A 26,251-nucleotide genomic window follows, 5' to 3' on the forward strand; every position below is an offset into this window, starting at 1 on the left:
TCCAATGTGATGAATCTGTTAAACTTCTAGGGGTAACTTTTGATTTTAAACTCAAATTTGATAATCATATTTCTGACATTTGTAAAAAAGCCTCAAAACAACTAAACGTGCTAAAGAGAATAGGTAAAAATTTATGTAAATTGGGGAAATTGAACATATATTACTCGTATATACTATCAAACTTTAATTACTGCCCTGTCACCTGGCACTTCTGTGGAGAAAAGTACACAAAAAAAACTAGAGAAAATTCAAGAAAGAGCATTAAGATTCATTTATGATGACTATCAATCAGACTATATGACTCACTTTTAATAAAATCTAAACTACCAAATTTAAAATTAAGACGAATCAGAACTATAGCCCTCGAAATTCATAAAATTATTCATTAACAAGGACCAACATACTTACATGATCTTGTTAATATAAAAACTCATTCTTTTAATTTTAGGTATAAAAATGTAGCCATTATCCCTCAGGTAAGAACCACCAGTTATGGCAGCAACTCTTTTCGTTCCTATGCACCTAAACTATGGAATTCACTTCCTCAACACCTCAGAATGGAAGTGAATTATGACCAATTTAAAAGTTTAATTGGTGCATGGAATGGAGAGAGTTGCTCATGTACTTTCTGTCAATAAACCTGCATTATAGCTTAGCTCCATCTTCAGTTTTGTTTCTTGCCTGCTTTCATTTGTTTTGCTGCTTAATTACATGTATCTGTTTATTTCACATTTGGATTAAATTTTGTTAATATTCTCAACATAAATGTTTATGTACATGTATTATTTTTCCAGTGTGCTTGAATTTTGTTTGCTTATTGTCAGCTTATTGCGAAGTTTGCTTATTGAGGAGGCTGCTGATCACTTCTTGCAAATTTTGAATTGAGGATTTTTTATTAATAAAACCTAATTAGTGGTCACATTTCTGATCCTTTTCATTTTCAATATCTTATTTCCTTTATTTTATAGCAGTCCAGGCTAGGCCTGGGTCAATATCAGCAGAATCCACCCACTATTAATGTAATCTTATTTTATGTATGTGCTAATATGTTCCGCATTTTTATCTAGATATATATTATTTCATTCACTTATGATACAGTATAGATCTTTTAAGCATATCCTTAGCATATCATTACTATTTATTAATTATTATTATTTCACTTTAAATTATAACATTTAGTGTCTACATCCCACATTATAGTAATTTAACTTGTCTTTTACCATTTGTCTTTCAAAGTTTATCTTAATGTGCTTCTTTTATGAGTTTTATGTTTATATGCATGTATGTCGGTCAAAAGCTATACATAGCTTATGTTTTGTAAAATGTTATACTGGTTGGAGAGATAACTCCGACACTAAATCACATATTTTTTTTGCAATATCTTAATTATCCTCCTGTATATTTTAAATATTGAACCACCTTAACAAAGTTCAGTTCAAAGACTTTACATTACACTATAAAAGTTATTATGAAAATGGAATCTGGTACTTCTTTAAGGTCCTGAATGAGGTATACAAAACATGGTCTTTTTACCCCATAACAGTAGATAAAGTCGACACTTAATGTTGACGAGCAGCTGGAACATGGTGAACATATCCAGGATACTCAAGTAAAGTAATCTTCAAATATTTCTATGATTTAAAATTCAACTTTTATTGCAAAAGACTGATATTCCACGATTACTTTGATAGTTAACTCGCCCCGTGATCAATTCGTAACCATTTAGGTAAACTATTTTTGGAATTCCCTTCCCTTTTTGTTTATGTTTAATATAATATGTTTAATCTTGTTATTAATGAACTATAATATCCATATATTTGAAAAAATAATAAAAATAGAAAAAAGAAGGTTTTTTTATTTAAACAATAATGAATATAACAAAAAATCAATATTTTTCCAATGCAACCAGCACCTTTGTGTAAATGTTAGTGTGAGTTGTTCTAATTAATTGTAAGTTTAAGAAGAAAGTTATTATATCACAGCTGTCTAAATATTCAACTACAGGATTCAAAATTATTTTAAAATAGTGAAAATATTAAGTTCCATTGTAAAAAAATTGTAAAGATAGTGCAAAAATTGTTTATTAATATACATATAAAATAATGAAAAAATATGCCTATTAAAATTTTAATGGGCCTATGGAAATTTTACATGTTTGGTTTTAATCTGTCTCCCTAAAAAATTTGACTTAATTTAAATAATAATCTAATTTTTGCATTCTTGCAATTCAGAATATTCTTTGTTCATACTGTTACTATTTATTTCTAGCAATAATATATCTTGTTGATAAAACATAATCTAATAAAATGTGCATACACAATGTTATATTATACGTATTTGATGTTTGACAGTGTGGCTTCATGCAAAATATGGTGAAAATATGAAAGTACATGTACTGGTTATGGTTCCGGTTTGTTATTACTTCCAAAGAAAAATTACTGGTACTGCAGTACTGAACCAAAGTCTAGTACTGGTACTCAGGTACTGAAACTGCACAACTTGACAAGTTGGCAAGTGTGGTTACTGAAGTACTATTATACAGTATACCACTAGCATGGATGCATGTTACCATATTGTCATTCCTTAAAAAGCTGTATACGGTGAGGTCGGTGACTTATCTTGATCCACAGCTGTAAAATGTTTAAAATGGACATTTTTGAAGATATTAGTGCGGCTATCCTACTCATCCTGGTGTCAGCCGAACACTTGGGTCAATGTTTTACATGCAACTTCTTAGATACAACATCATATTGTGTCAACCATTAAAAATGATTGCTTTTAACTTCACACAAATATTTGAGATTATGATTGACCTAGCTAGGAGGTCAATGTCCAATGTCTATAAAATTTGCATGGATTTTGACTGAATTCTAGCTCTTGTGAACTACGAAAATTCTTGTTTAAAATTTTGTGCAGCACAAATCTGAAACAGCAATGTTTAGCCTCATACAAAAATGCACTTTGTTTAGCCTGATACATCAGTGTACTTTGTTTAGCCTGATACATCAATGTTTAGCCTGTTACAGCAGTGTTTAGCCTGATACAGCAATGTTTAGTCTGATACAACAATACACTTTGTTTAGCCTGATACATGTACATCAATGTTCAGCCTGATACAGCAATGCACTGTGTTTAGCCTGTCCACAGCAATGTTTAGCCTGATACATCAATGCACATTGCTTTACTTGTTCTCCTAAGCACTGGTTAGAGTTATTAGTGATTTCCCAATATGTTTTCATGTAAATAAGCCTGATACAGGCATGAACTGTGCTGTTATAGAACTTGTTGAGTACTGGCTGGAGATGTTAATTATATCCCCACATATTCTTTATGATTGTTAACATAAACTTTGCTGTAATTGAATTTGTTATAATGGGATGTAAATTCTCTTTCAGAAATCTGGTGTTAGGAAAAGAAAATCAAAAATAAGCAAGTTTAGTGGCACATCACCAAAGGCAGGAAAATATGAACATTTATTAGAACAGACAGTAGAGGAATCAGATGAGGAGGTAATTAATACAAACCATAACTATATAAATGACAAAATCATCTTGTCTGGGAAGATAAGTCATAAATGTTAGATAATTATTTAGCCTCCTACTAACTGCAAGCCATGTTTTTAACCCCATGACCATTTATATTATATTGACTTTTATAGATAAAATAGCTTAAAAAACTTAGAAACTACAATTCCTAGAGCTTGGATTTAACAACACTGTGATCTGCTGCCTAAATTATTTGGTGTATCTTTGGATGCCTGATTAAGGCACTTGACTTCCAACCATTTGCCTGCCACCACTGTTTGTTCAATCCAATTATTGCAAGTGTCTTCGAATTTTCACTTGTGTAAGAAAGCTATCCAGCTAGCTTATTGAACATTGGTGGTTCTACTCTGATGCCTGTTTGTGTCTGAAATAATGCATCTAAGGGCACCTGAGGTCTGCTTCCACCAGTACACCATACTTTGAGAAGAGCTGAATAAAAAACTTCCTATTATACAAATGTCTGAAATTAAAGGGGAAGCATTATCACATGGAAATTCATTTTCTTCCATACTTGTTCTTTTTTATTATTACAGTAACATATGGTGGCTGATTTGGTACATTGCCCTTTGTGTTGTCGATAGCGACAACGCAACCTTTATCCGTATCACCCTTTTGCCTTGTCGCTAGCGACAACACGACAATGCGCTAAACAGGGCGCTGTTGTCTTGTTGTCCTGTCTCAAGCCAAGCATGCCAAACGGCGCCTTGACCTGAGACTTGATGTTGCCCTGTCGCTTGGCTTTTAAGCCAATCCTTCGATTTGAACCGATTGACAATGTGACATTGCGACAACACGCTGAACAACAACGCGTCGTTTGGCGCACATCATTAGCAACAGGAGGACAAGACGAAAGTGCGACAAAATGCAGTTTGGCGCTTTGTCCTGTTGTCGCTATCGCCAACACGACACACGAAAGCATTCCAAATCAGCCACCATAGTAACAGGACAGGTAAGATTAAGTCAATGCCATAGAGAAACCTAACCATTAATTGTGCCAGGAATATGACATTACAAGATGTATTTATTTATAGACAGTACTGACCGCACTATCTCAATTATCCCAAAAGAAAATTTAAATTTCTTCATTTCTAGTTTCTAAAGGTAAAAAAAAGGGGTTTGATTGGAAATCTTTTGTATAATGACAATGAAATGAAATAGCTTTTACACACATGTGTTTTGTCCGATGCAAGGCAGTTCCCCTTTAGATGGAGACAACATGTTTACACATGATTAAATTTTAGCCTGGTTCCACGATATTTAGTCTCATTACATGAAATCAGACAGTTGTACAGTCAGTTAGGTCTGTACGTAGTTGAAAGCTACAGTGACCTTTAATTTGAATTATTTATTTTTATGCTTAAAAAAGGGTTTCATTAAAGTTGAAACCCACAAGTTTGAAGATCATTCTTCCTTGAAAAGTAATACCCTTGTGAGAAAATAATGTCTGTACATAACCTAAGTCAATTTGTTATGTGATATTGTCTATATTTCAGATTGACTTTGATAGTAAAGTAGTTGCTGAAGCCATTTGTCGCCTCAACACATTCTTTGACAAGGACAATTTATTGAAACTAGAAAAAGTATTAAATACATCAAGTGATGATGCTGAATTGGAAATTGGCCTAGGTGTTCATATGATTTCAAAATTAGCTGGGAAGGCATCTACAAACAGAAGCAAGTGTAACTACATCTGTCCCTGTGGTTGTGGCCAGCTTCTTCAAGGAAATGATAAGATGTGGATCGCTCAGTATTATGAATGAATAGATGTTTTTTTAGCTCATCTGTTTCAAAAAAAATCAGGTTTTTATGATAGCTGCAGCATCATTGTTGTTGTATAAAACTTAAATGTAGATCATTACTAGAAGAATTCAAAACATGTTAAAGGTACAAGTTTTATAAATTTGAAGCTTGGATTGCATGCTTATCATGTCAAAAGATATTGGAACGACAAGAGGCGTTTTTCTGAATGTTAATTTTCTTATTGTTAATGCTGCTTTTTAACAAAGATTTTTTTTATAAAATTGTCAACATGAAATTTGGAATATTTGATTATCAATACAGTTGTAACACAAGGGGCATTATCCTGAAATTTTAGGAGTTATGTCTCTTTGTAACTTAAATAGATTATTTATAAAAATTGGTTATTGATACTTATGCCCTTATAATTTTATTAGTCTTCCAAGCATTAACACTACATGCAGTGCTCCTGTTTAATTAGCTCACCTGTCAAAAAGTGACAAGGTGAGCTTTTGTGATCACAATTTGTCCGGCGTTCATCCATCTGCCGTCTGTCCATCTTTTACTTAAAAGAACATTTCCCCATAAACCGCTAAGCCAATTTCATCCAAAGTTTACAGGAATGTTTCTTTGGTGGTCACATTAAAAATGGTTTTAATTCTCTGCAGAACTCTGATTGCCATGGCAATCAAAAGAAAAAGCTTAAAAAATCTTTTTTTTTAAAAAAACAACAAAAAGCTACAGCTTTGATATTTAGCATGAAACATCTTCTAGTGAGTGTCTACCAAGTTTGTTCCAATAAAAGTTCTGGTGTCAAAATTGGTTCTGCCTTTGGCAAGTGGGGGTCATTGATTTTCCTAAAATAGTAAAGAGTTTAAAAATATGCTTTTAAAAAAAACGTAGTAGGTAGGGCTTAGATATTAAGCATGAAACAACTTCTAGTAAATGTCTATCAAGTTTGGTCAAATAAAAGCACTAGGGTCAAAATTGGCCCCACCCTGGGGGTCATTGATTTTACTAATATGTATATAGTAAACACTTAAAATATCTTCTTTTAAAAGACCTGTAGAGCTAGCTATAGAGCTTAGATATTAAGCGTGAAACATTTTCTAATGGTTGTCTACCAAGTTTGTTCAAATAAAAGCCCTGGAGTTAAAATTGGCCCAGCCCCAGGGTGTCATTGATTTACCTTATATGTATGTAGTAAAAGCTTAAAAAATCTTCCTTTAAAAATACCGAATGTGCTAGAGCTTAGATATTAAGCATGAAACATATTCTAGTGAGTGTCTACCAAGTTTGTTCAAATAAAAGCCCTGGGGTCAAAATTGGCCCTACTCATTGGGTCATTGATTTTCCTTATTTGTACACTTCTTTAGCAGTAGCAACCAAAATTATGTTTTTACACGTGCACTATTTCAGATACAAATATGAACTTTGTGATGTCAGTATATGATATAGATTTTATATCTTCTTTTGTTTTTAATTTACAATATTACTTGTTCTATGTCATTGAGAGTTTTCATATTCCGGTGAGTGATAGTATGGCCATCATGGCCCTCTTGCTGCAGTTTGAGGTAATCCTCTCATTGTCTAATATTTACATGTAGCTCACCTGTCACCTATATCAAATATTTGAAGAGCAATTAAATGAAGTTTTATTTCATTTATTGTCATTATTCATTATAAAGAATTGAAAAGAATGTTATGTGAGTTTTACTATGATAAATGAAATGGGTTATAATGTTGGTGGCGATGGTGTGACTGAGTGGTTAATGCGTCAGACTAGTGATCTAAGAATTGCTGGCTGTGTGGGTTTAAACCATGTCAGGGTCTAGTCATTGTTTTCTTGAGCAAGAATCATTACACCCATTGCTTAGTACTGGTAAAAGTGGTTGCTTCCATGAACAGATTTGAGATTGTTTCAATCAGCTTATTATTTCCAACTGAACAGTACTAAAGTAAATTCATATAAATTAATAATGACATGTTACATAAGGTCTTCCTGAACCAGTAAAGCTGGAACGCTGCCATATGACCTATACTGTGTCGATGTGATGTAAAACCCGATCTAACAAACAAACAAACATGTTACATAAGCATGTAACTTAGAGATATTTGTATGTTCACTTATACATGTATATCTGTTACATTTTAAGTAAACATTGTGTACTGGGATAGAGGACATATATAACTATTTAAATCATTTTGTCTAAGAATGAAGTTAAACATATAGAAATCTTCTAGTCAGAAACTTTAAGGTCTAGTCTTGAGATATTAAATGTGCAACATTGATCAATACACCTTTACCAAGTTTGTTTGAAATCAAGCCCTAGGGTTAATATTAGCTCTCTGCTTGAGTTTTTATGTAGACACCTTAGATAAACTCTTGTAAGAAACTTTAAAACTGCACTAAGTTTGCTGAAATCATCCCAGGGTCAATATTTGCTCTACTCCAAGACCTTTTGAAGAATATTGTCTTGAAATTAGAATACCCTTTGAAGTCTTCTATAATGTGTTTTGACTGCCAGAGGATAAAACTATTTTTATGCACGGTGAGCAATCCAGAGCTGTCAGAACCTGGATGTTTGAATGTACTTAATCTAATACATGGTTTTAAGCTAGAATGTTTATATGTAAAAAAATGATTGTAAATGCCTATAATCTTCTTCATTCAAATACCATGGTGTACTTTTCAAGTTCAAAGCAGACTTGGTATGGAGAATTAGATATTGTATCAGGAGATCCAGAAACTGGTGATGCAGTAGCAGTTAAAATTGGAAAAGGAGGACAGATATATAAAGCAAGAGATGATGATAGTAGTGATGAGGAGGAGGAGGAAGAGGAAGAAAGTGAACTTGAAGAGAGTCTAAGTGATCATCCAAATGCAAAAGTGAAAATTTGTGGTTGTAACCAAGGCATCAATGAGCTGGTTTCACAAGCGATTGTTTTTGCCTTTAAGCCTCGGTCTCACTTACTCCGGCAGAGCCCAGGAACATCCCGGTAAGTTACCGGGATGATCCGGGACGATCCGGGATGAAATTATTGTTGCGGTCACACTTACCCCGGCAGCACTACGGTAGTTCCCTACTAACCACCCAGGATGCGCTCCGGATCATCGAGGCAGAGCCCAGGTGAAGCTACGGTTCATGCCGGTGCTTCCCCGGTCGTTCCCGGATGACGCCGGAAGAGCCCCGGTTGACCCAAGCAGAACCCCGGTCGATCCAGGCAGAGTCACGGCAGAGCCCAGGACGATACAGGCAGAGCCCCGGTAGAACCCCGGTGGATTGAAAACGCCCGAAAATGATAACATTGATACATAATTTTTATTTAATATAATATCTATTGTTCCAGAATAGTAATTCATGATGATTTTCTGAAAAATCCTTATGCCATACTGGATAGAAGGGAAATGGGAAGGCTTTTAATACAAACAAGTGCAATCATCGCAAATTGTCGTTATTCTTTTGAAATGATCCGGGCTTTGCCGGGGCTCTACCGGGATCAATCGTAGCTCTACCTTTATCCTCCGGGGCTCTGCCTGTAGTTACCGGGACTCTGCCGGCATATACCGGGGCTCTACCGTAGCTCTACCGTAGCTCTACCGGCTATATCATACCCCGGATCATCCCGGCAAAGCTATACCTTCCCGGATCATCCCGGACCACCCCGGTAATATTAAATATTTTATTCCATCCTGGGTCGAATGCCGGATGTTCCCGGATCATCCCGGATCATCTAGGACGTTGCCGGCAGAGTTACGATGTACCCCGGTTGTTCCCGGTCGAACCCCTGTCGTTCCCGGATCACCCCGGACGTCTACCGGGGCTCTGCCGGGATGTAAGTGAGACTGTAGCTTTAAGCTACAGTCTCACTTACATCCCGGCAGAGCCCCGGTAGACGTCCGGGGTAGCTACAGTCTCACTTACATCCCGGCAGAGCCCCGGTAGACGTCCGGGGTGATCCGGGAAAGACCGGCGTGCGACCGGGAACAACCGGGGTACATCCGTAACTCTGCCGGCAACGCCCTGGATGATCTGGGATGATCCGGGAACATCCAGCATTCGACCCCGGATGGAATAAAATATTTAATATCACCGGGGTGGTCCGGGATGATCCGGGAAGGTATAGCTTTGCCGGCTTCATCCTTAGCTCTGCCGGGAACGACCGGGGTTATACCGGGAAAGCACCGTAGCTCTGCCGGCCCGGCACAAACCGGGGATGATCCGGGGTATGATATAGCCGGTAGAGCTATGGTAGAGCTACGGTAGAGCCCCGGTATATGCCGGCAGAGCCCAGGTAACTACAGGCAGAGCCCTGGAGGATAAAGGTAGAGCTACGGTTGATCCTGGTAGAGTCGCGGTAGAGCCCCGGCAAAGCCCGGATCATTTCAAAAGAATAAGGACAATGCGATGATTGAACTTTTTTGTATTAAAAGCCTTCCCATTTCCCTTCTATCCAATATGCCATAAAGATTTTTCAGAAAATCATCATGAATTACTATTCTGGAACAATAGATATTATATTAAAAATAATTATGTATCAAAGTTGTCATTTTCGTGCGTTTTCAATCCACCGGGGTTCTACCGGGGCTCTGCCTGGATCGTCCTGGGCTCTGCCGGGGCTCTGCCTGGATCGACCGGGGCTCTGCCTGGGTCAACCGGGGCTCTTCCGGCGTCATCCGGGAACGACCGGGGAAGCACCGGCATGAACCGTAGCTTCACCTGGGCTCTGCCTCGATGATCCGGATCGCATCCTGGGTGGTTAGTAGGGAACTACCGTAGTGCTGCCGGGGTAAGTGTGACCGCAACAATAATTTCATCCCGGATCATCCCGGTAACTTACCGGGATGGTCCTGGGCTCTGCCGGGAGTAAGTGAGACCGAGGCTTTACTGAACACAATCGGCATAGGGATAAAGGGAAATGTATACCATCAGTATAAATTGACAGAGAGGCATACCGTTTTGTTATATACAATCCTGTAGATGATCAGTTGGTTGTGTCTAATCTAATAACTTACAGAAAGAAAGAATTAAATCCCAAAAGCCTTTTTAGGCCAATAATTATTCTTTGGTTAGTTCTAAATCACCGCATCTTTTTTGCAAGATCTCCAGATGCTCTACAGTTGTATTTGAAAAGTAAATTCCAGAAGAAAATGTTGAATCTACAAAGTTTTCAAGACTTGCATGACTATTCAGCGAGTATTACAACAAAAATAAAGTGTAAATTTAATAATTATGATGATTCATTAAATGCAGTTGACTTACAAACTTATGATTGGTTTATGAAAAAACTGTAAGTGGAAACATAACTCAGTATGAAGCACTTTATGAACCTTTCAGTACAAGAATAGGAATATTACCTCTGTACTTTACATGACATGCTTTTATTTGTTTAAAATTGTGCTGTGTGTTTCCTATCAAGTCATTTTACTTTAAAGAAGTTAGCAGAAAATAACTGTTATATATGCTATGCTTATAAACAACATATACAAATGTACAGTCATATATTCTCATCCATATACTCAAATATTCAAATTGTACTTTATTATTAAAAACAATAAACCTAATTGCTAGAAGATGATTTTCATTCCTGTTTTAAAAATTTATCATTCAAAATATTTATACATGTTGTTGAAAACATAAAATTGCAATATTTGAATTAAGAAAGATACTATGAAATATTTCTGCATCTAAAGCAATGTCATAAGCGTTACAGACTAGCAGAGTATATGCTTCTTCTAAAGAAATATCTGTAACTGACTGGCAGACTAACAAGAGTATTTGCTTCTTCTAAAGATATATCTGTAACTGACTAACAGAGTATATGGTTCTTCTAAAGAAATATCTGTGACTGACTGACTGACTGACTAACAGAGTATATGCTTCTTCTAAAGAAATATCTGTAACAGACTGACAGACTTACAGAGTATATGCTTCTTCTATAGAAATATATGTAACTGACTGACAGACTATCAGAGTATATGCTTTTTCTAAAGAAGTGTCTGTAACTGACTGGCAGACTAACAGAGTATATGCTTCTTCTAAAGAAATATCTGTAACTGACTGACAGACTAACAGGGTATATGTTTCTTCTAAAGAAATATCTGTAACAGACTGGCAGACTTACAGAGTATATGCTTCTTCTAAAAAATATCTGTAACTGACTGACAGACTATCAGAGTATATGCTTTTTCTAAAGAAGTGTCTGTAACTGACTGACTGACTAACAGAGTAAATGCTTTTTCTAAAGAAATATGTGTAACTGACTGGCAGACTAACCGAGTATATGCTTCTTCTAAAGAAATATCTGTAACTGACAGACTAACAGAGTATATGCTTTTTCTAAAGAAGTGTCTGTAACTGACTGGCAGACTAACAGAGTATATGCTTCTTCTAAAGAAATATCTGTAGCTGACTGGCAGACTAACAGAGTATATGCCTCTTCTAAAGAAATATCTGTAATTGACTGACAGACTAACAGGGTATATGTTTCTTCTAAAGAAGTATCTGTAGCAGACTAAAAGAGTATTTGCTTCCTCTAAAGAAATATCTGTAACTGACTGACAGACTAACAGGGCATATGCTTCTGCTAAAGAAGTATCTGTAACTGCCTGACAGACTAACAGGGTATATGTTTCTTCTAAAGAAGTATCTGTAACAGACTAAAAGAGTATTTGCTTCCTCTAAAGAAATATCTGTAACTGACTGACAGACTAACAGTGCATATGCTTCTTCTAAAGAAGTATCTGTAACTGACTGACAGACTAACAGGGTATATGTTTCTTCTAAAGAAGTATCTGTAACAGACTAAAAGAGTATTTGCTTCCTCTAAAGAAATATCTGTAACTGACTGACAGACTAACAGGGTATATGCTTCTTCTAAAGAAATATCTGTAACTGACTGACAGACTAACAGAGTATATGTTTCTTCTAAAGAAGTATCTGTAACTGACTGACAGACTTACAGGGTATATGCTTCCTTTAAAGAAATATCTGTAACTGACTGACAGACTAACAGAGTATATGCTTGTTCTAAAGAAATATCTGTAACAGACTGACAGGCTAACAGGGTATTATGCTTCTTCTAAAGAAATATCTGTAACTGACTGACAGACTAACAGGGTATATGATTCCTCTAAAGAAATATCTGTAACTGACTGGCAGACTAACAGAGTATATGCTTCCTCTAAAGAAATAGCTGTAACTGACTGACAGACTAACAGGGTATATGTTTCTTCTAAAGAAGTATCTGTAACAGACTAAAAGAGTATTTGCTTCCTCTAAAGAAATATCTGTAACTGACTGACAGACTAACAGAGTATATGCTTCTTCTAAAGAAATATCTGTAACTGACTGACAGACTAACAGAGTATATGCTTTTTCTAAAGAAATATCTGTAATTGACTGACAGACTAACAGGGTATATGTTTCTTCTAAAGAAATATCTGTAACTGACTGACAGACTAACAGGGCATATGCTTCTTCTAAAGAAGTATCTGTAACTGACTTACAGACTAACAGGGTATATCCTTCCTTTAAAGAAATATCTGTAACTGACTGACAGACTAACAGAGTATATGCTTGTTCTAAAGAAATATCTGTAACAGACTGACAGACTAACAGGGTATATGCTTCTTCTAAAGAAATATCTGTAACTGACTGACAGACTAACAGGGTATATGCTTCCTCTAAAGAAATATCTGTAACTGACTGGCAGACTAACAGAGTATATGCTTTTTCTAAAGAAATAGCTGTAACTGACTGACAGACTAACAGGGTATATGTTTCTTCTAAAGAAGTATCTATAACAGACTAAAAGAGTATTTGCTTCCTCTAAAGAAATATCTGTAACTGACTGACAGACTAACAGGGCATATGCTTCTTCTAAAGAAGTATCTGTAACTGACTGACAGACTAACAGGGTATATGTTTCTTCTAAAGAAGTATCTGTAACTGACTGACAGACTTACAGGGTATATGTTTCTTCTAAAGAAGTATCTGTAACAGACTAAAAGAGTATTTGCTTCCTCTAAAGAAATATCTGTAACTGACTGACAGACTAATAGGGTATATGCTTCTTCTAAAGAAATATCTGTAACTGACTGACAGACTAACAGAGTATATGTTTCTTCTAAAGAAGTATCTGTAACTGACTGACAGACTAACAGGGTATATGCTTCCTTTAAAGAAATATCTGTAACTGACTGACAGACTAACAGAGTAAATGCTTCTTCTAAAGAAATATCTGTAACAGACTGACAGACTAACAGGGTATATGCTTCTTCTAAAGAAATATCTGTAACAGACTGACAGACTAACAGGGTATATGCTTCCTCTAAAGAAATATCTGTAACTGACTGGCAGACTAACAGAGTATATGCTTCTTCTAAAGAAGTATCTGTAACAGACTAAAAGAGTATTTGCTTCCTCTAAAGAAATATCTGTAACTGTCTGACAGATTAACAGGGTATATGTTTCTTCTAAAGAAGTATCTGTAACAGACTAAAAGAGTATTTGCTTCCTCTAAAGAAATATCTGTAACTGACTGACAGACTAACAGAGTATATCCTTCTTCTAAAGAAATATCTGTAACTGACTGACAAACTAACAGAGTATATGCTTTTCTAAAGAAATATCTGTAACTGACTGGCAGACTAACAGGGTATATGCTTCTTGTAAAGAAATATCTGTAACAGACTAAAAGAGTATTTGCTTCCTCTAAAGAAATATCTGTAACAGACTGGCAGACTAACAGGGTATATGCTTCTTCTAAAGAAATATCTGTAACTGACTGACAGACTAACAGGGTATATGCTTCTTCTAAAGAAATATCTGTAACTGACTGACAGACTAACAGGGTATATGGTTCCTCTAAAGAAATATCTGTAACTGACTGGCAGACTAACAGAGTATATGCTTCTTCTAAAGAAATATCTGTAACTGACTGACAGACTAACAGAGTATATGCTTTTTCTAAAGAAATATCTGTAATTGACTGACAGACTAACAGGGTATATGTTTCTTCTAAAGAAGTATCTGTAACAGACTAAAAGAGTATTTGCTTCCTCTAAAGAAATATCTGTAACTGACTGACAGACTAACAGGGTATATGCTTCTTCTAAAGAAATATCTGTAACTGACTGACAGACTAACAGAGTATATGTTTCTTCTAAAGAAGTATCTGTAACTGACTGACAGACTTACAGGGTATATGCTTCTTTAAAGAAATATCTGTAACTGACTGACAGACTAACAGAGTATATGCTTGTTCTAAAGAAATATCTGTAACAGACTGACAGACTAACAGGGTATATGCTTCTTCTAAAGAAATATCTGTAACTGACTGACAGACTAACAGGGTATATGATTCCTCTAAAGAAATATCTGTAAACTGACTGCAGACTAACAGAGTATATGCTTCCTCTAAAGAAATAGCTGTAACTGACTGACAGACTAACAGGGTATATGTTTCTTTCTAAAGAAGTATCTGTAACAGACTAAAAGAGTATTGCTTCCTCTAAAGAAATATCTGTAACTGACTGACAGACTAACAGAGTATATGCTTCTTCTAAAGAAATATCTGTAACTGACTGACAGACTAACAGAGTATATGCTTTTTCTAAAGAAATATCTGTAATTGACTGACAGACTAACAGGGTATATGTTTCTTCTAAAGAAATATCTGTAACAGACAGAAACAGTATATTGCTTCCTCTAAAGAAATATCTGTAACTGACTGACAGACTAACAGGGCATATGCTTCTTCTAAAGAAAGTATCTGTAAACTGACTTACAGACTAACAGAGTATATCCTTCCTTTAAAGAAATATCTGTAACTGACTGACAGACTAACAGAGTATTATGCTTGTTCTAAAGAAATATCTGTAACAGACTGACAGACTAACAGGGTATATGCTTCTTCTAAAGAAATATCTGTAACTGACTGACAGACTAACAGGTATATGCTTCTTCTAAAGAAATATCTGTAACTGACTGGCAGACTAACAGAGTATATGCTTTTTCTAAAGAAATAGCTGTAACTGACTGACAGACTAACAGGGTATATGTTTCTTCTAAAGAAGTATCTATAACAGACTGACAAAAAGAGTATTTGCTTCCTCTAAAGAAATATCTGTAACTGACTGACAGACTAACAGGGCATATGCTTCTTCTAAAAGAAATATCTGTAACTGACTGACAGACTAACAGGTATATGTTTCTTCTAAAGAAGTATCTGTAACTGACTGACAGACTTACAGGGTATATGTTTCTTCTAAAGAAGTATCTGTAACAGACTAAAAGAGTATTTGCTTCCTCTAAAGAAATATCTGTAACTGACTGACAGACTAATAGGGTATATGCTTCTTCTAAAGAAATATCTGTAACTGACTGACAGACTAACAGAGTATAATGTTTCTTCTAAAGAAATATCTGTAACTGACTGACAGACTAACAGGGTATATGCTTCCTTTAAAGAAATATCTGTAACTGACTGACAGACTAACAGAGTAAATGCTTCTTCTAAAGAAATATCTGTAACAGACTGACAGACTAACAGGGTATATGCTTCTTCTAAAGAATATCTGTAACAGACTGACAGACTAACAGGGGTATATGCTTCCTTCTAAAGAAATATCTGTAACTGACTGGCAGACTAACAGAGTATATGCTTCTTCTAAAGAAGTATCTGTAACAGACTAAAAGAGTATTTGCTTCCTCTAAAGAAATATCTGTTAACTGTCTGACAGATTAACAGGGTATATGTTTCTTCTAAAGAAGTATCTGTAACAGACTAAAAAGAGTATTTGCTTCCTCTAAAGAAATATCTGTAACTGACTGACAGACTAACAGAGTATATCCTTCTTCTAAAGAAATATCTGTAACTGACTGACAAACTAACAGAGTATATGCTTTCTAAAGAAATATCTGTAACTGACTGGCAGACTAGTAACAGGGTATATGCTTCTTGTAAAGAAAATATCTGTAACAGACTAAAAGAGTATTTGCTTCCTCTAAAGAAATATCTGTAACAGACTGGAAGACTAACAGGGTATATGCTTCTTCTAAAGAAAATATCTGTAACTGACTGACAGACTAACAGGGTATATGCTTCTTCTAAAGAAATATCTGTAACTGACTGACAGACTAACAGGGTATATGGTTCCTCTAAAGAAATATCTGTAACTGACTGGCAGACTAACAGAGTATATGCTTCTTCTAAAGAAATATCTGTAACAGACTAAAAGAGTATTTGCTTCCTCTAAAGAAATATCTGTAACTGACTGACAGACTAACAGGGTATATTGTTACGAGCCAGGCGTAACGAGAAAGAAAAGCCAGCAACAAACTTGTAACAATAACAAATTTATTACAGAAAAATTATTAAAGAGAAATAAAATAAAAATTATGTTACAAATTACCTGAAGTCCAAATAAAAATGAAAAATTACAAATGTCTAGTCTGATCCTGGAATGATCCTTTTTAATAGCACAGTTAAATCCAAGTTAAATCCAAGAACACTTTAGAATAAATTCCCACAATAAAATCCACAAGAATAATTAATAATCCAAGCTCAATAAATCACTTAATTTCCAAGTTGAATAATACTCCAAATATATTGATTTCTAAAAAGAATCATTTGATGGACTTAAAAAAGGTAACTGATGACTTAAAGATAAGATTAAATGAAAAAATGTCTCCTTATATATATTAACTAAGAAGTTTCCAGAAAGGTCTATTATGCTTCTCAAGTAATCATAATCTGAGCAACTTCGAACAATAAAGATCATTCCAGAAGTTTCTTATCTAAATATAATGCATGAGTTTTCTACAAACAGTTAAGAAACCTTCTAGTACATACATGTAGTTTATGTTCTAAAAAATAGAACAATGATAATATTGGAAATACCAACTGGTCAGATATAAATTATATACATGTAATATGTTGCAATACATAACACTTCCCCTCTTCAAAGAAAAAGAAATATGAATGAAATGAATATTCTTTTACATAAATTCAAAACAATGTAACTTACAAATAACATAGGAGAGATGTAAAACATATTTTTATATCATTCATATATATGTGTATTACAAACAATAAGCAAACAACAACAAAAAAATAAGCAATCATATCATATAAATGCTATTACGAAACAAATAGCAAACAACAACAAAAAAAAATAATCAATCATATCATACTAAATGTTAAAATTTAAAATACTGCAATAACAGTTTTAGACACGTGAAAGTGCATCAGGGATCAAATTATCTTTTCCCTTTAAATGTGTCTAATGTCAAGACTATGAATTCTTTGCAAAAAATAAGCTCCACCTCAACAACCTTTGATTTTTGTTTTTTAAGTTTATGCAAGAAAGTGAGGGGATTGTGATCACTAAAGATCAACAACAGGCAACTTTGAAGAAGTTAGATAAACTTCAAAAATGCTGACTAGCAAGAGATAAGATCAAGGCAACACTCCTTCTCTTAATAGTAGAGTAATTTTTTCTCTGATGTTCATTAAACTTTTTAGAAAAAGTAACAAAACATGGATGGTCAACACCATTGTTGTCCTTCTTCTTGGATCAATACACTTCCAGCAGCCTTTATGTCAGCTAGCATCTTACAGCTAACTTAAAGTTTATTATTAAAATCTGGGTGCCAAGAGAACTGGTGCAGCTCTTAAGTTATTGCTTTCAGAGCTTGGTCACATGCCAATTTGACACTTGGTCATTCCTAAATGAAATTTGTTTCTTTTTCTTTAACAAATTTGTAATGGTTCTGGCAATAACCGAATAAATTATTACAACAAAATTTTACGAATAAATACCCTGCATACCAAAGAATCGCATCAGTTGTTCTTTTACAAGATTGGCCACAGGAAAATTCAGAGATAGCTTGACCTTAGCTTCTATTGGTTTAACTTTACCCTGTCCCACTACAAATGTCTAAATAATGTTTAAATTGCATGACAAAATTCACTTTTTTTTGCAGGTTAACTGTCATTTAAGCATCACTAAGCCGGTCGAAGAAGCTCGTATAGTTTTGAGATGTTCCTCCATTCATCAGAAATAGATGTATTGCCGTCATCAATGTATGCGTCACATCCGTGTAGACCAGATATTAGCAAATGTTTATTAAGCTCTGAAAAGTTGCTGGTTGAGTTTTTATTACAAAGGCATAACTTTAATATTGATTACAGGAGCCAGTCTGGGTGTTACAAAAGCTGATTATTTCTTTTAGCTCTATAAGTAAGTGGAACTTGCCAGAATCCTTTTAGAAGATCAAACTTTGTTACATACTTTGCTTTTCCAAATTTTTGTCAATACAGTCCATATTCAATTCTTGGTATACGGAAATGAATCAGTTTTTGTTACACAGAGTTCACTTTACGAATAATCTGTACACATTTCTATATGTTCCATTTGATTTCGGTACAAGAATACATGGAGAGCTGTAATTGCTTTGACTTGGTTCAATAAAGTCATTATCCAATAAATACTGAACTTCTTTGTTCTTTAGTACTTTTGTTTTACGCAGGATTTGTTCTATATGGATGCTGTTTTATTGGTTCAGTAGTTTTCAAGAATGACGTCATGATGTATTTTATTAGTCCGTGTGGGAATATCAGGAAATAAATGTTCATATTCATAAATAAGCTGTTTCAGTTCATTCTCGTTTCGACGGTTTTAAGTGAAAGCAAGTTTTTCATCCAGATTTTCAGAATATCAGAGTTTTCAAGCTTCGCTGAACCAGGATCAGACTTTTCAAAATTTCAACACCTATTAGATTCAATTGAATATGTGATTTTGTGGAACAGAGTTTACAAAAAGATATAGGTTTACTAATTTTGCTATGCTCTAATCAAAAATATTCTTTTACATATTTATGTGACACATTTGGTTTTTTGCTTTCGCCTCCCAGGAGTATTAATAATATAATTAAGGTATCACTTGACTTTCTTTTCAATAGTAATAAGGGACCAAAGTATCTTGCCTGTAATGGTTTTCCAGGTAAAAGGTAAAGAGCAAGTACTGCTATCACCAGGGTTAAACTTCTTTCCAGAGCATTCTCATCATAACTTGATTTTCATTTTTACTTTGTGTTGATTTTAATATTAAGCCTAGCTAACTCCACATGCATTAGTCAACCTATTCGAAAATTCTGAATACATATTGAAGCAAATTTAAAAGATATGTCATCTTCAGACAGGAATTTCTCTTTTTAGAAGTTTTAAGGGTCCTCGGACAGTGTGGACCAAAAAATACTAATTCAAAAGGGCTGAAAGCCAAGAGATTCCTGAACCAGATTATCTTACAGCAAATAACAATAAAATGGATGCCTTCATCCCAGTCTTTTTTTCAAGTGTCAAAAACAATATGACCTAATCATATTTTTCAGAGTCTGGTGAAATCTTTCTAATGCCAACTTGACTTTCAGGGTGATAGGCTGAAAGACTATATTGAGTAATTCCTAACTCGTGCACTGACCTGCTGGAAAATACCAGACATAAAGTTTGACCCTTGATCAGACTGTACTGATTTAGGTAAACCAACAAAAGTGAAAAAATTTCACAAGAGCCTTAAATAATAGTTTTGGCTTTTTAATATTCCTTAAGGAATAGCTTCAGGGAAGCGGTTAGAAGCACACATAATAGTTAATAAGTACTGAGAACCTGATTTAGTTTTTGGTAAATTGACCTACACAGTCAATATAACTCTACTAAAGGTTTCATCAAATGCAGAATAAGGCTGTAAATGAGCTTTAGTATTGTCTGGATTTAGGTTTTCCAACCATCTGACAAGTATGACAAGATTTTACAGTACCTAGATACATCTGCTTTAAGGCCAGCCAATAAAATGATTGAGGAATTTATGGTAGGTTTATTAACACACCTAAATGACCTGCCATGGGTGTTTCCATGAGCCAAGCTTAATATTTCCTGGGCGATATGATTTAGGGACCACAATTTGGTGATTAACTGTCCACTTCCTCTTCAGCAGGGACACTCGGGCGGTCGCCATTTTCTCATTAAAATCCCATTCTTTTTTCAATAATAACAAACAGGGACTTGTAAAGCTTTCATCTTCACTAAAAGCGCTTTTGAAAAGAGGACTGAAATCTCAGATCATTTTTGTTTGTTCCTGGATAAGCTGTGCCTTTGACAGCGTATATGACCTTTGATCTTTAGATCTTGTGTAAAAAAATCAGATATTGAAAATCTGTCTGAGTTTCAGGCAGAGTAGGAGTGTGAGAGAAAAATTTATTTCATTAATCAAAGACTGAAACTATAAAAGTATCAGCTAAGTCAATATCTGAACAAAAAATTGTCTTCTTGAATGGCCTTCCTTAGCCATAGGCTCGAGTATACTGCACATGAAGGGTAAAAGATCAAGGAATTTCCTGCTCAATGGGATCAGGTATCTGATCCCACACAAGGAGTGTGTCAGTTACAAGTGGATTAACACTACTTATCTCCAGCTAAGTCAATTACCTAGCAATAAATGAACACCTTTAAAGGGTAAGAAAGATCTTTATACCTACAGCCACCGGCCAGTTTACCAAATCTGAGGACAAATAAATATTATGGAGAGGGACATTAGAAAAACCACACTCTACAAACCCTGAATAAGGCACTAGATCCAGAAGAAGTCTTCTCAGAGAAAGGCAGTGTATCTTGCTAAAAATAAGAGATTGAGAAGCTCCTGTTGGTTCTCTTAAAATTTTAATAGGGTAGGTGGGCAAGTATCTACCGATAAGTGACACGGAACCGTCCGAAAGAAGGCAAAAAAATGGGGGTTCATAATCTCCATTATAGAAATCAGACTTGGGTTCTTTGACCTTCAAAATTGCATTGTTATCAAATACAAGACTGAGGTTCAGACCTTTGAAGTGGTAAGACCTGTGGGTTTGGCCTCATTTCACGTTGTTGTTGAGCTCCTTTTTAAGGTAAAGCAATCACGAAATAAGATGTCCAGTTTTCTTTTGCAATAATTGCATGTAGGACGAGATAAGGGATTATGACTTTTATGTTCTCAGATGACTTTGGTTTGGGAGTATTTGACTGACTAGATGAGCCAGATAAATTACCAGAACAGAACTTTGGAATTAAAATATGAGGGTGTGGACTTCCCTTTATTTAAAAATGAGAACTTTGTGGGTTAAGAATTAATCATCAGCTAGACGGGCAGCTTCTTCTAAAGTTTCTACCTGTTTTTCATCTAAGAAAGTTTAACATCAGAGTGAATGCAACGTTTAAACTCTTCAACTAACATGAGCTGTCTGAGCTTTTCATGATTTTTATTAATTTTCTTAGAATTAGACACCACCGATCAAAAAGTTGTTCTTTTTCTCTTGCAAATTCGACATGGGTTTGACCAATTTCTTTCTTAGAATTTCTGAATTTTTGCCTGTAGGCCTCTGGTACTAACTCATAACCTTTCAGAATTAATTCTTTTACATTATCATAATTAGAGCTTTGTTCGACAGTAAGTTGTGTATAGATTTCACGAGCTTTACCAATTAAGACGCTCTGTAAAAGTAATGTCCAGTGCTCTATTGGCCATTTTAAATTTTCAGCAACCTTTTCAAAATGAAGAAAATACTTATCAACTTCTTTTTCTTGGAAAGGTTGGAACAAGCCTAATATTTTTAGTGACATCAAATTTTGATTTATTCTATGTTCAAAACTGATTTGTTCTCTCTTTGATTTCTAATTCTCTCATTCTTAACTGAAATTCTCTCTCTTCTATTTCTTTTTCTAATTTTCTCTCTTCTCTTTCTTTTCAAACTGCCTTTCCCTTTCTTTTTCTTCCCTTTCTTTTTCTTCCCTTTCTTTGTCAAACTGCATTTTTTCTAGTTCAAATTTAAATTGTAATTCAAGCTTTTATCTTTATTTCAGAAATTTCAGAGTGCTTTTCAACAATCTGAGAAAGTGCATCTTCTCCAAAAATATCTTCATCCACAAAATAATGAATCAGAAGATTTTTAATTTCTTGTTTACGCATTGAAGATTTAATTTCTAATAAATTATACTTTTTTGCAAGATCGAGCAAATCAGTTTTCTTAGCCAAATCTAATACCTCCTGGGAAGGGTCAGCTACAAACTTTTCTAAATTAAAAGACATGACTGCTTGCTGCTGGTTTTAAACTCAGAAAGTGATGTGTTTCAAAAATTTCAAAATGAAAGGTACACTTAATAGAACAACTATGATATCAACTCAGATGAGTAAATACGGTAATAATAAAATGTAGAATAAATGGTAATAATTTCCAATAATGTAGCCAAAAAGAAATATTCAATCCCGGACGAGCCCCCAATTTCTGTTACGAGCCAGGCGTAACGAGAAAGAAAAGCCAGCAACAAACTTGTAACAATAACAAATTTATTACAGAAAAATTATTAAAGAAAAATAAAATAACAAATTATGTTTACAAATACCTGAAGTCCAAATAAAAATGAAAATTACAAATGTCTAGTCTGATCCTGGAATGATCCTTTTTTAATAGCACAGTTAAATCCAAGTTAAATCCAAGAACACTTTAGAATAAATTCCCACAATAAAATCCACAAGAATAATTAATAATCCAAGCTCCAATAAATCACTTAATTTCCAAGTTGAATAATACTCCAAATATATTGATTTCTAAAAGATCATTGATGACTTAAAAGGTAACTGATGACTTAAAGATAAGATTAATGAAAAATGTCTCCTTATATATATTAACTAAGAAGTTTCCAGAAAGGTCTATTATGTTCTCAAGTAATCATAATCTAGCAACTTCAACAATAAAGATCATTCCAGAAGTTTCTATCTAAATATAATGCATGAGTTTTCTACAACAGTTAAGAACCTTCTAGTACATACATGTAGTTTATGTTCTAAAAATAGAACAATGATAATATTGGAAATACCAACTGGTCAGATATAAATTATATACATGTAATATGTTGCATACATAACAATATGTTTCTTCTAAAGAAGTATCTGTAACAGACTAAAAGAGTGTTTGCTTCCTCTAAAGAAATATCTGTAACTGACTGACAGACTAACAGAGTATATGCTTTTTCTAAAGAAATATCTGTAACAGACTGGCAGACTAACAGGGTATATGCTTCTTCTAAAAAAATATCTGTAACTGACTGACATACTAACAGGGTATATGCTTCTTCTAAAGAAATATCTGTAACTGACTGACAGACTAACAGGGTATATGGTTCCTCTAGAGAAATATCTGTAACTGACTGGCAGACTAACAGAGTATATGCTTCTTCTTAAGAAATATCTGTAACAGACTAAAAGAGTATTTGCTTCCTCTAAAGAAATATCTGTAACTGACTGACAGACTAACAGGGTTTATGTTTCTTCTAAAGAAGTATCTGTAACAGACTAAAAGAATATTTGCTTCCTCTAAAGAAATATCTGTAACTAACTGACAGACTAACAGAGTATATGCTTCTTCTAAAGAAATATCTGTAACTGACTGACAGACTAACAGAGTATATGCTTTTTCTAAAGAAATATCTGTAACTGACTGGCAGACTAACAAGGTATATGCTTCTTCTTAAGAAATATCTGTAACTGACTGACAGACTGACAGAGTAAATGCTTCTTCTAAAGAAATATCTGTAACTGACTGACAGACTAACAGGGTATATGGTTCCTCTAAAGAAATATCTGTAACTGACTGGCAGACTAACAGAGTATATGCTTCTTCTAAAGAAATATCTGTAACAGACTAAAAGAGTATTTGCTTCCTCTAAAGAAATATCTGTAACTGACTGACAGACTAACAGGGTTTATGTTTCTTCTAAAGAAGTATCTGTAACAGACTAAAAGAATATATGCTTCCTCTAAAGAAATATCTGTAACTAACTGACAGACTAACAGAGTATATGCTTCTTCTAAAGAAATATCTGTAACTGACTGACAGACTAACAGAGTATATGCTTTTTCTAAAGAAATATCTGTAACTGACTGGCAGACTAACAGAGTATATGTTTTTTTTTCTAAAGAAATGTCTTCAACTGACTGGCAGACTAACAGAGTATATGCTTCTTCTAAAGAAATATCTGTAACTGACTGACAGACTAGCAGGGTATATGTTTCTTCTAAAGAAATATCTGTTACAGACTAAAAGAGTATTTGCTTCCTCTAAAGAAATATCTGTAACTGACTGACAGACTAACATGGTATATGTTTCTTCTAAAGAAGTATCTGTAACAGACTAAAAGAGTGTTTGCTTCCTCTAAAGAAATATCTGTAACTGACTGACAGACTAACAGAGTATATGCTTTTTCTAAAGAAATATCTGTAACAGACTGGCAGACTAACAGGGTATATGCTTCTTCTAAAAAAATATCTGTAACTGACTGACAGACTAACAGGGTATATGCTTCTTCTAAAGAAATATCTGTAACTGACTGACAGACTAACAGGGTATATGGTTCCTCTAAAGAAATATCTGTAACTGACTGGCAGACTAACAGAGTATATGCTTCTTCTAAAGAAATATCTGTAACAGACTAAAAGAGTATTTGCTTCCTCTAAAGAAATATCTGTAACTGACTGACAGACTAACAGGGTTTATGTTTCTTCTAAAGAAGTATCTGTAACAGACTAAAAGAATATTTGCTTCCTCTAAAGAAATATCTGTAACTAACTGACAGACTAACAGAGTATATGCTTCTTCTAAAGAAATATCTGTAACTGACTGACAGACTAACAGAGTATATGCTTTTTCTAAAGAAACATCTATAACTGACTGGCAGACTAACAGAGTATATGCTTTTTTCTAAAGAAGTGTCTTCAATTGACTGGCAGACTAACAGAGTATATGCTTCTTCTAAAGAAATATCTGTAACTGACTGACAGACTAACAGGGTATATGTTTCTTCTAAAGAAGTATCTGTAACAGACTAAAAGAGTATTTGCTTCCTCTAAAGAAATATCTGTAACTGACTGATAGAAGAAAAGAAAATCTTAAATGAAATAAATGCCATATTGGAATATAACTCTAATTAACAGATGTCATGAATGTATAAGAGCAAAAAATAGTTTTAAAAAAATGTAGCTTTTGTCTATTCCGCACAATTTTTTATTGAGTACAATGTATATGATATTCAAACATTTTATGTGAGTACATTCTTCTAAGTTACACTAATAACATCATTTAAATCACTGTATTTCGTCACAATTTAAGACAGATAAAATGAAAAGCCAAAGACAATTTGAAATGCAAATTGCTCATATTTGACAAAAACAGCACTATCGATCGGAAGCTTTTACATTCTGAAAAGAATAGTTGTAAAAGACATCACATTAAGGTTCCTGTCATTTAAATGAGGCACATGTTACACTTTAACTAGAGGTTCAATTTATTGTGTGTACGTGCAGTCTAACATGGATCATTACTTAAGATACTCAGCAAATTGGGTGAACAAGTTAGTTTTCAAGCTATCACTGACCTTAAAAATTGAATGTCTTCTTAGTAAAAAAAAACGTCTTCTTGAATATAATGCACTCACACACATGTTTTGAGTAGATATATAAGAGGTTTAAGTTTTACGCTGACAATTTTCTGGTCTTTAAGACATTTGAAGGTAACAATACAAAATGCGTCGGATTTTGTAACAGGATCTTGCCTTATGGCAGTCTCCATGAATCATTGTCTTGCTTCTTTTCATTTAAAATTGCATTGATTTATTGCGCTTAAAGAACATTCCAATTTGCTTTTTGTGTTTTAACACTGCTTATTGTTCTTGGTGTTGTTCTCAAATGCCATGACAGGGTGCGTTGTATGAGTTTGTGTGCACATCCATTGATTAAAGATGTATTAGCATCAGTTTATTCTGTTCATTATGAAAACTTTACAAGTTCATGAAGTTATTATGAATTTACGTTGTTCAATCACATTATAGATGAAACTGTCAACGACCTAAAATGTTGACTTCATCAAAACATATCAGTG

At 34.3% G+C, this 26,251-nt stretch overlaps 1 protein-coding gene across 1 annotated transcript; it reads left to right on the top strand.

The window, feature by feature from the left end:
- Positions 1-557: 557 nt before the first annotated feature.
- Positions 558-5,619, top strand: LOC132714037 (uncharacterized). The gene is made up of 3 exons (XM_060696772.1): positions 558-563; positions 3,396-3,509; positions 5,039-5,619. Exons 1-3 carry the CDS (start codon positions 558-560, stop codon positions 5,303-5,305), a joined length of 387 nt encoding a protein of 128 aa, XP_060552755.1. The 3' UTR covers positions 5,306-5,619.
- The last annotated feature ends 20,632 nt before the right edge of the window (positions 5,620-26,251 follow it).

This window comes from Ruditapes philippinarum, unplaced genomic scaffold (genome assembly GCF_026571515.1).
Source record: "Ruditapes philippinarum isolate M1 unplaced genomic scaffold, ASM2657151v2 ctg2659_1_1_1_1, whole genome shotgun sequence".
NCBI classification, from domain to species: Eukaryota; Metazoa; Mollusca; class Bivalvia; order Venerida; family Veneridae; genus Ruditapes; species Ruditapes philippinarum.

Coding starts and splice junctions, on each gene's coding strand:
- LOC132714037 (XM_060696772.1), top strand. Junction 3,510..5,038: donor TAGAGGAATCAGATGAGGAG/GTAATTAATACA, acceptor TCTATATTTCAG/ATTGACTTTGATAGTAAAGT.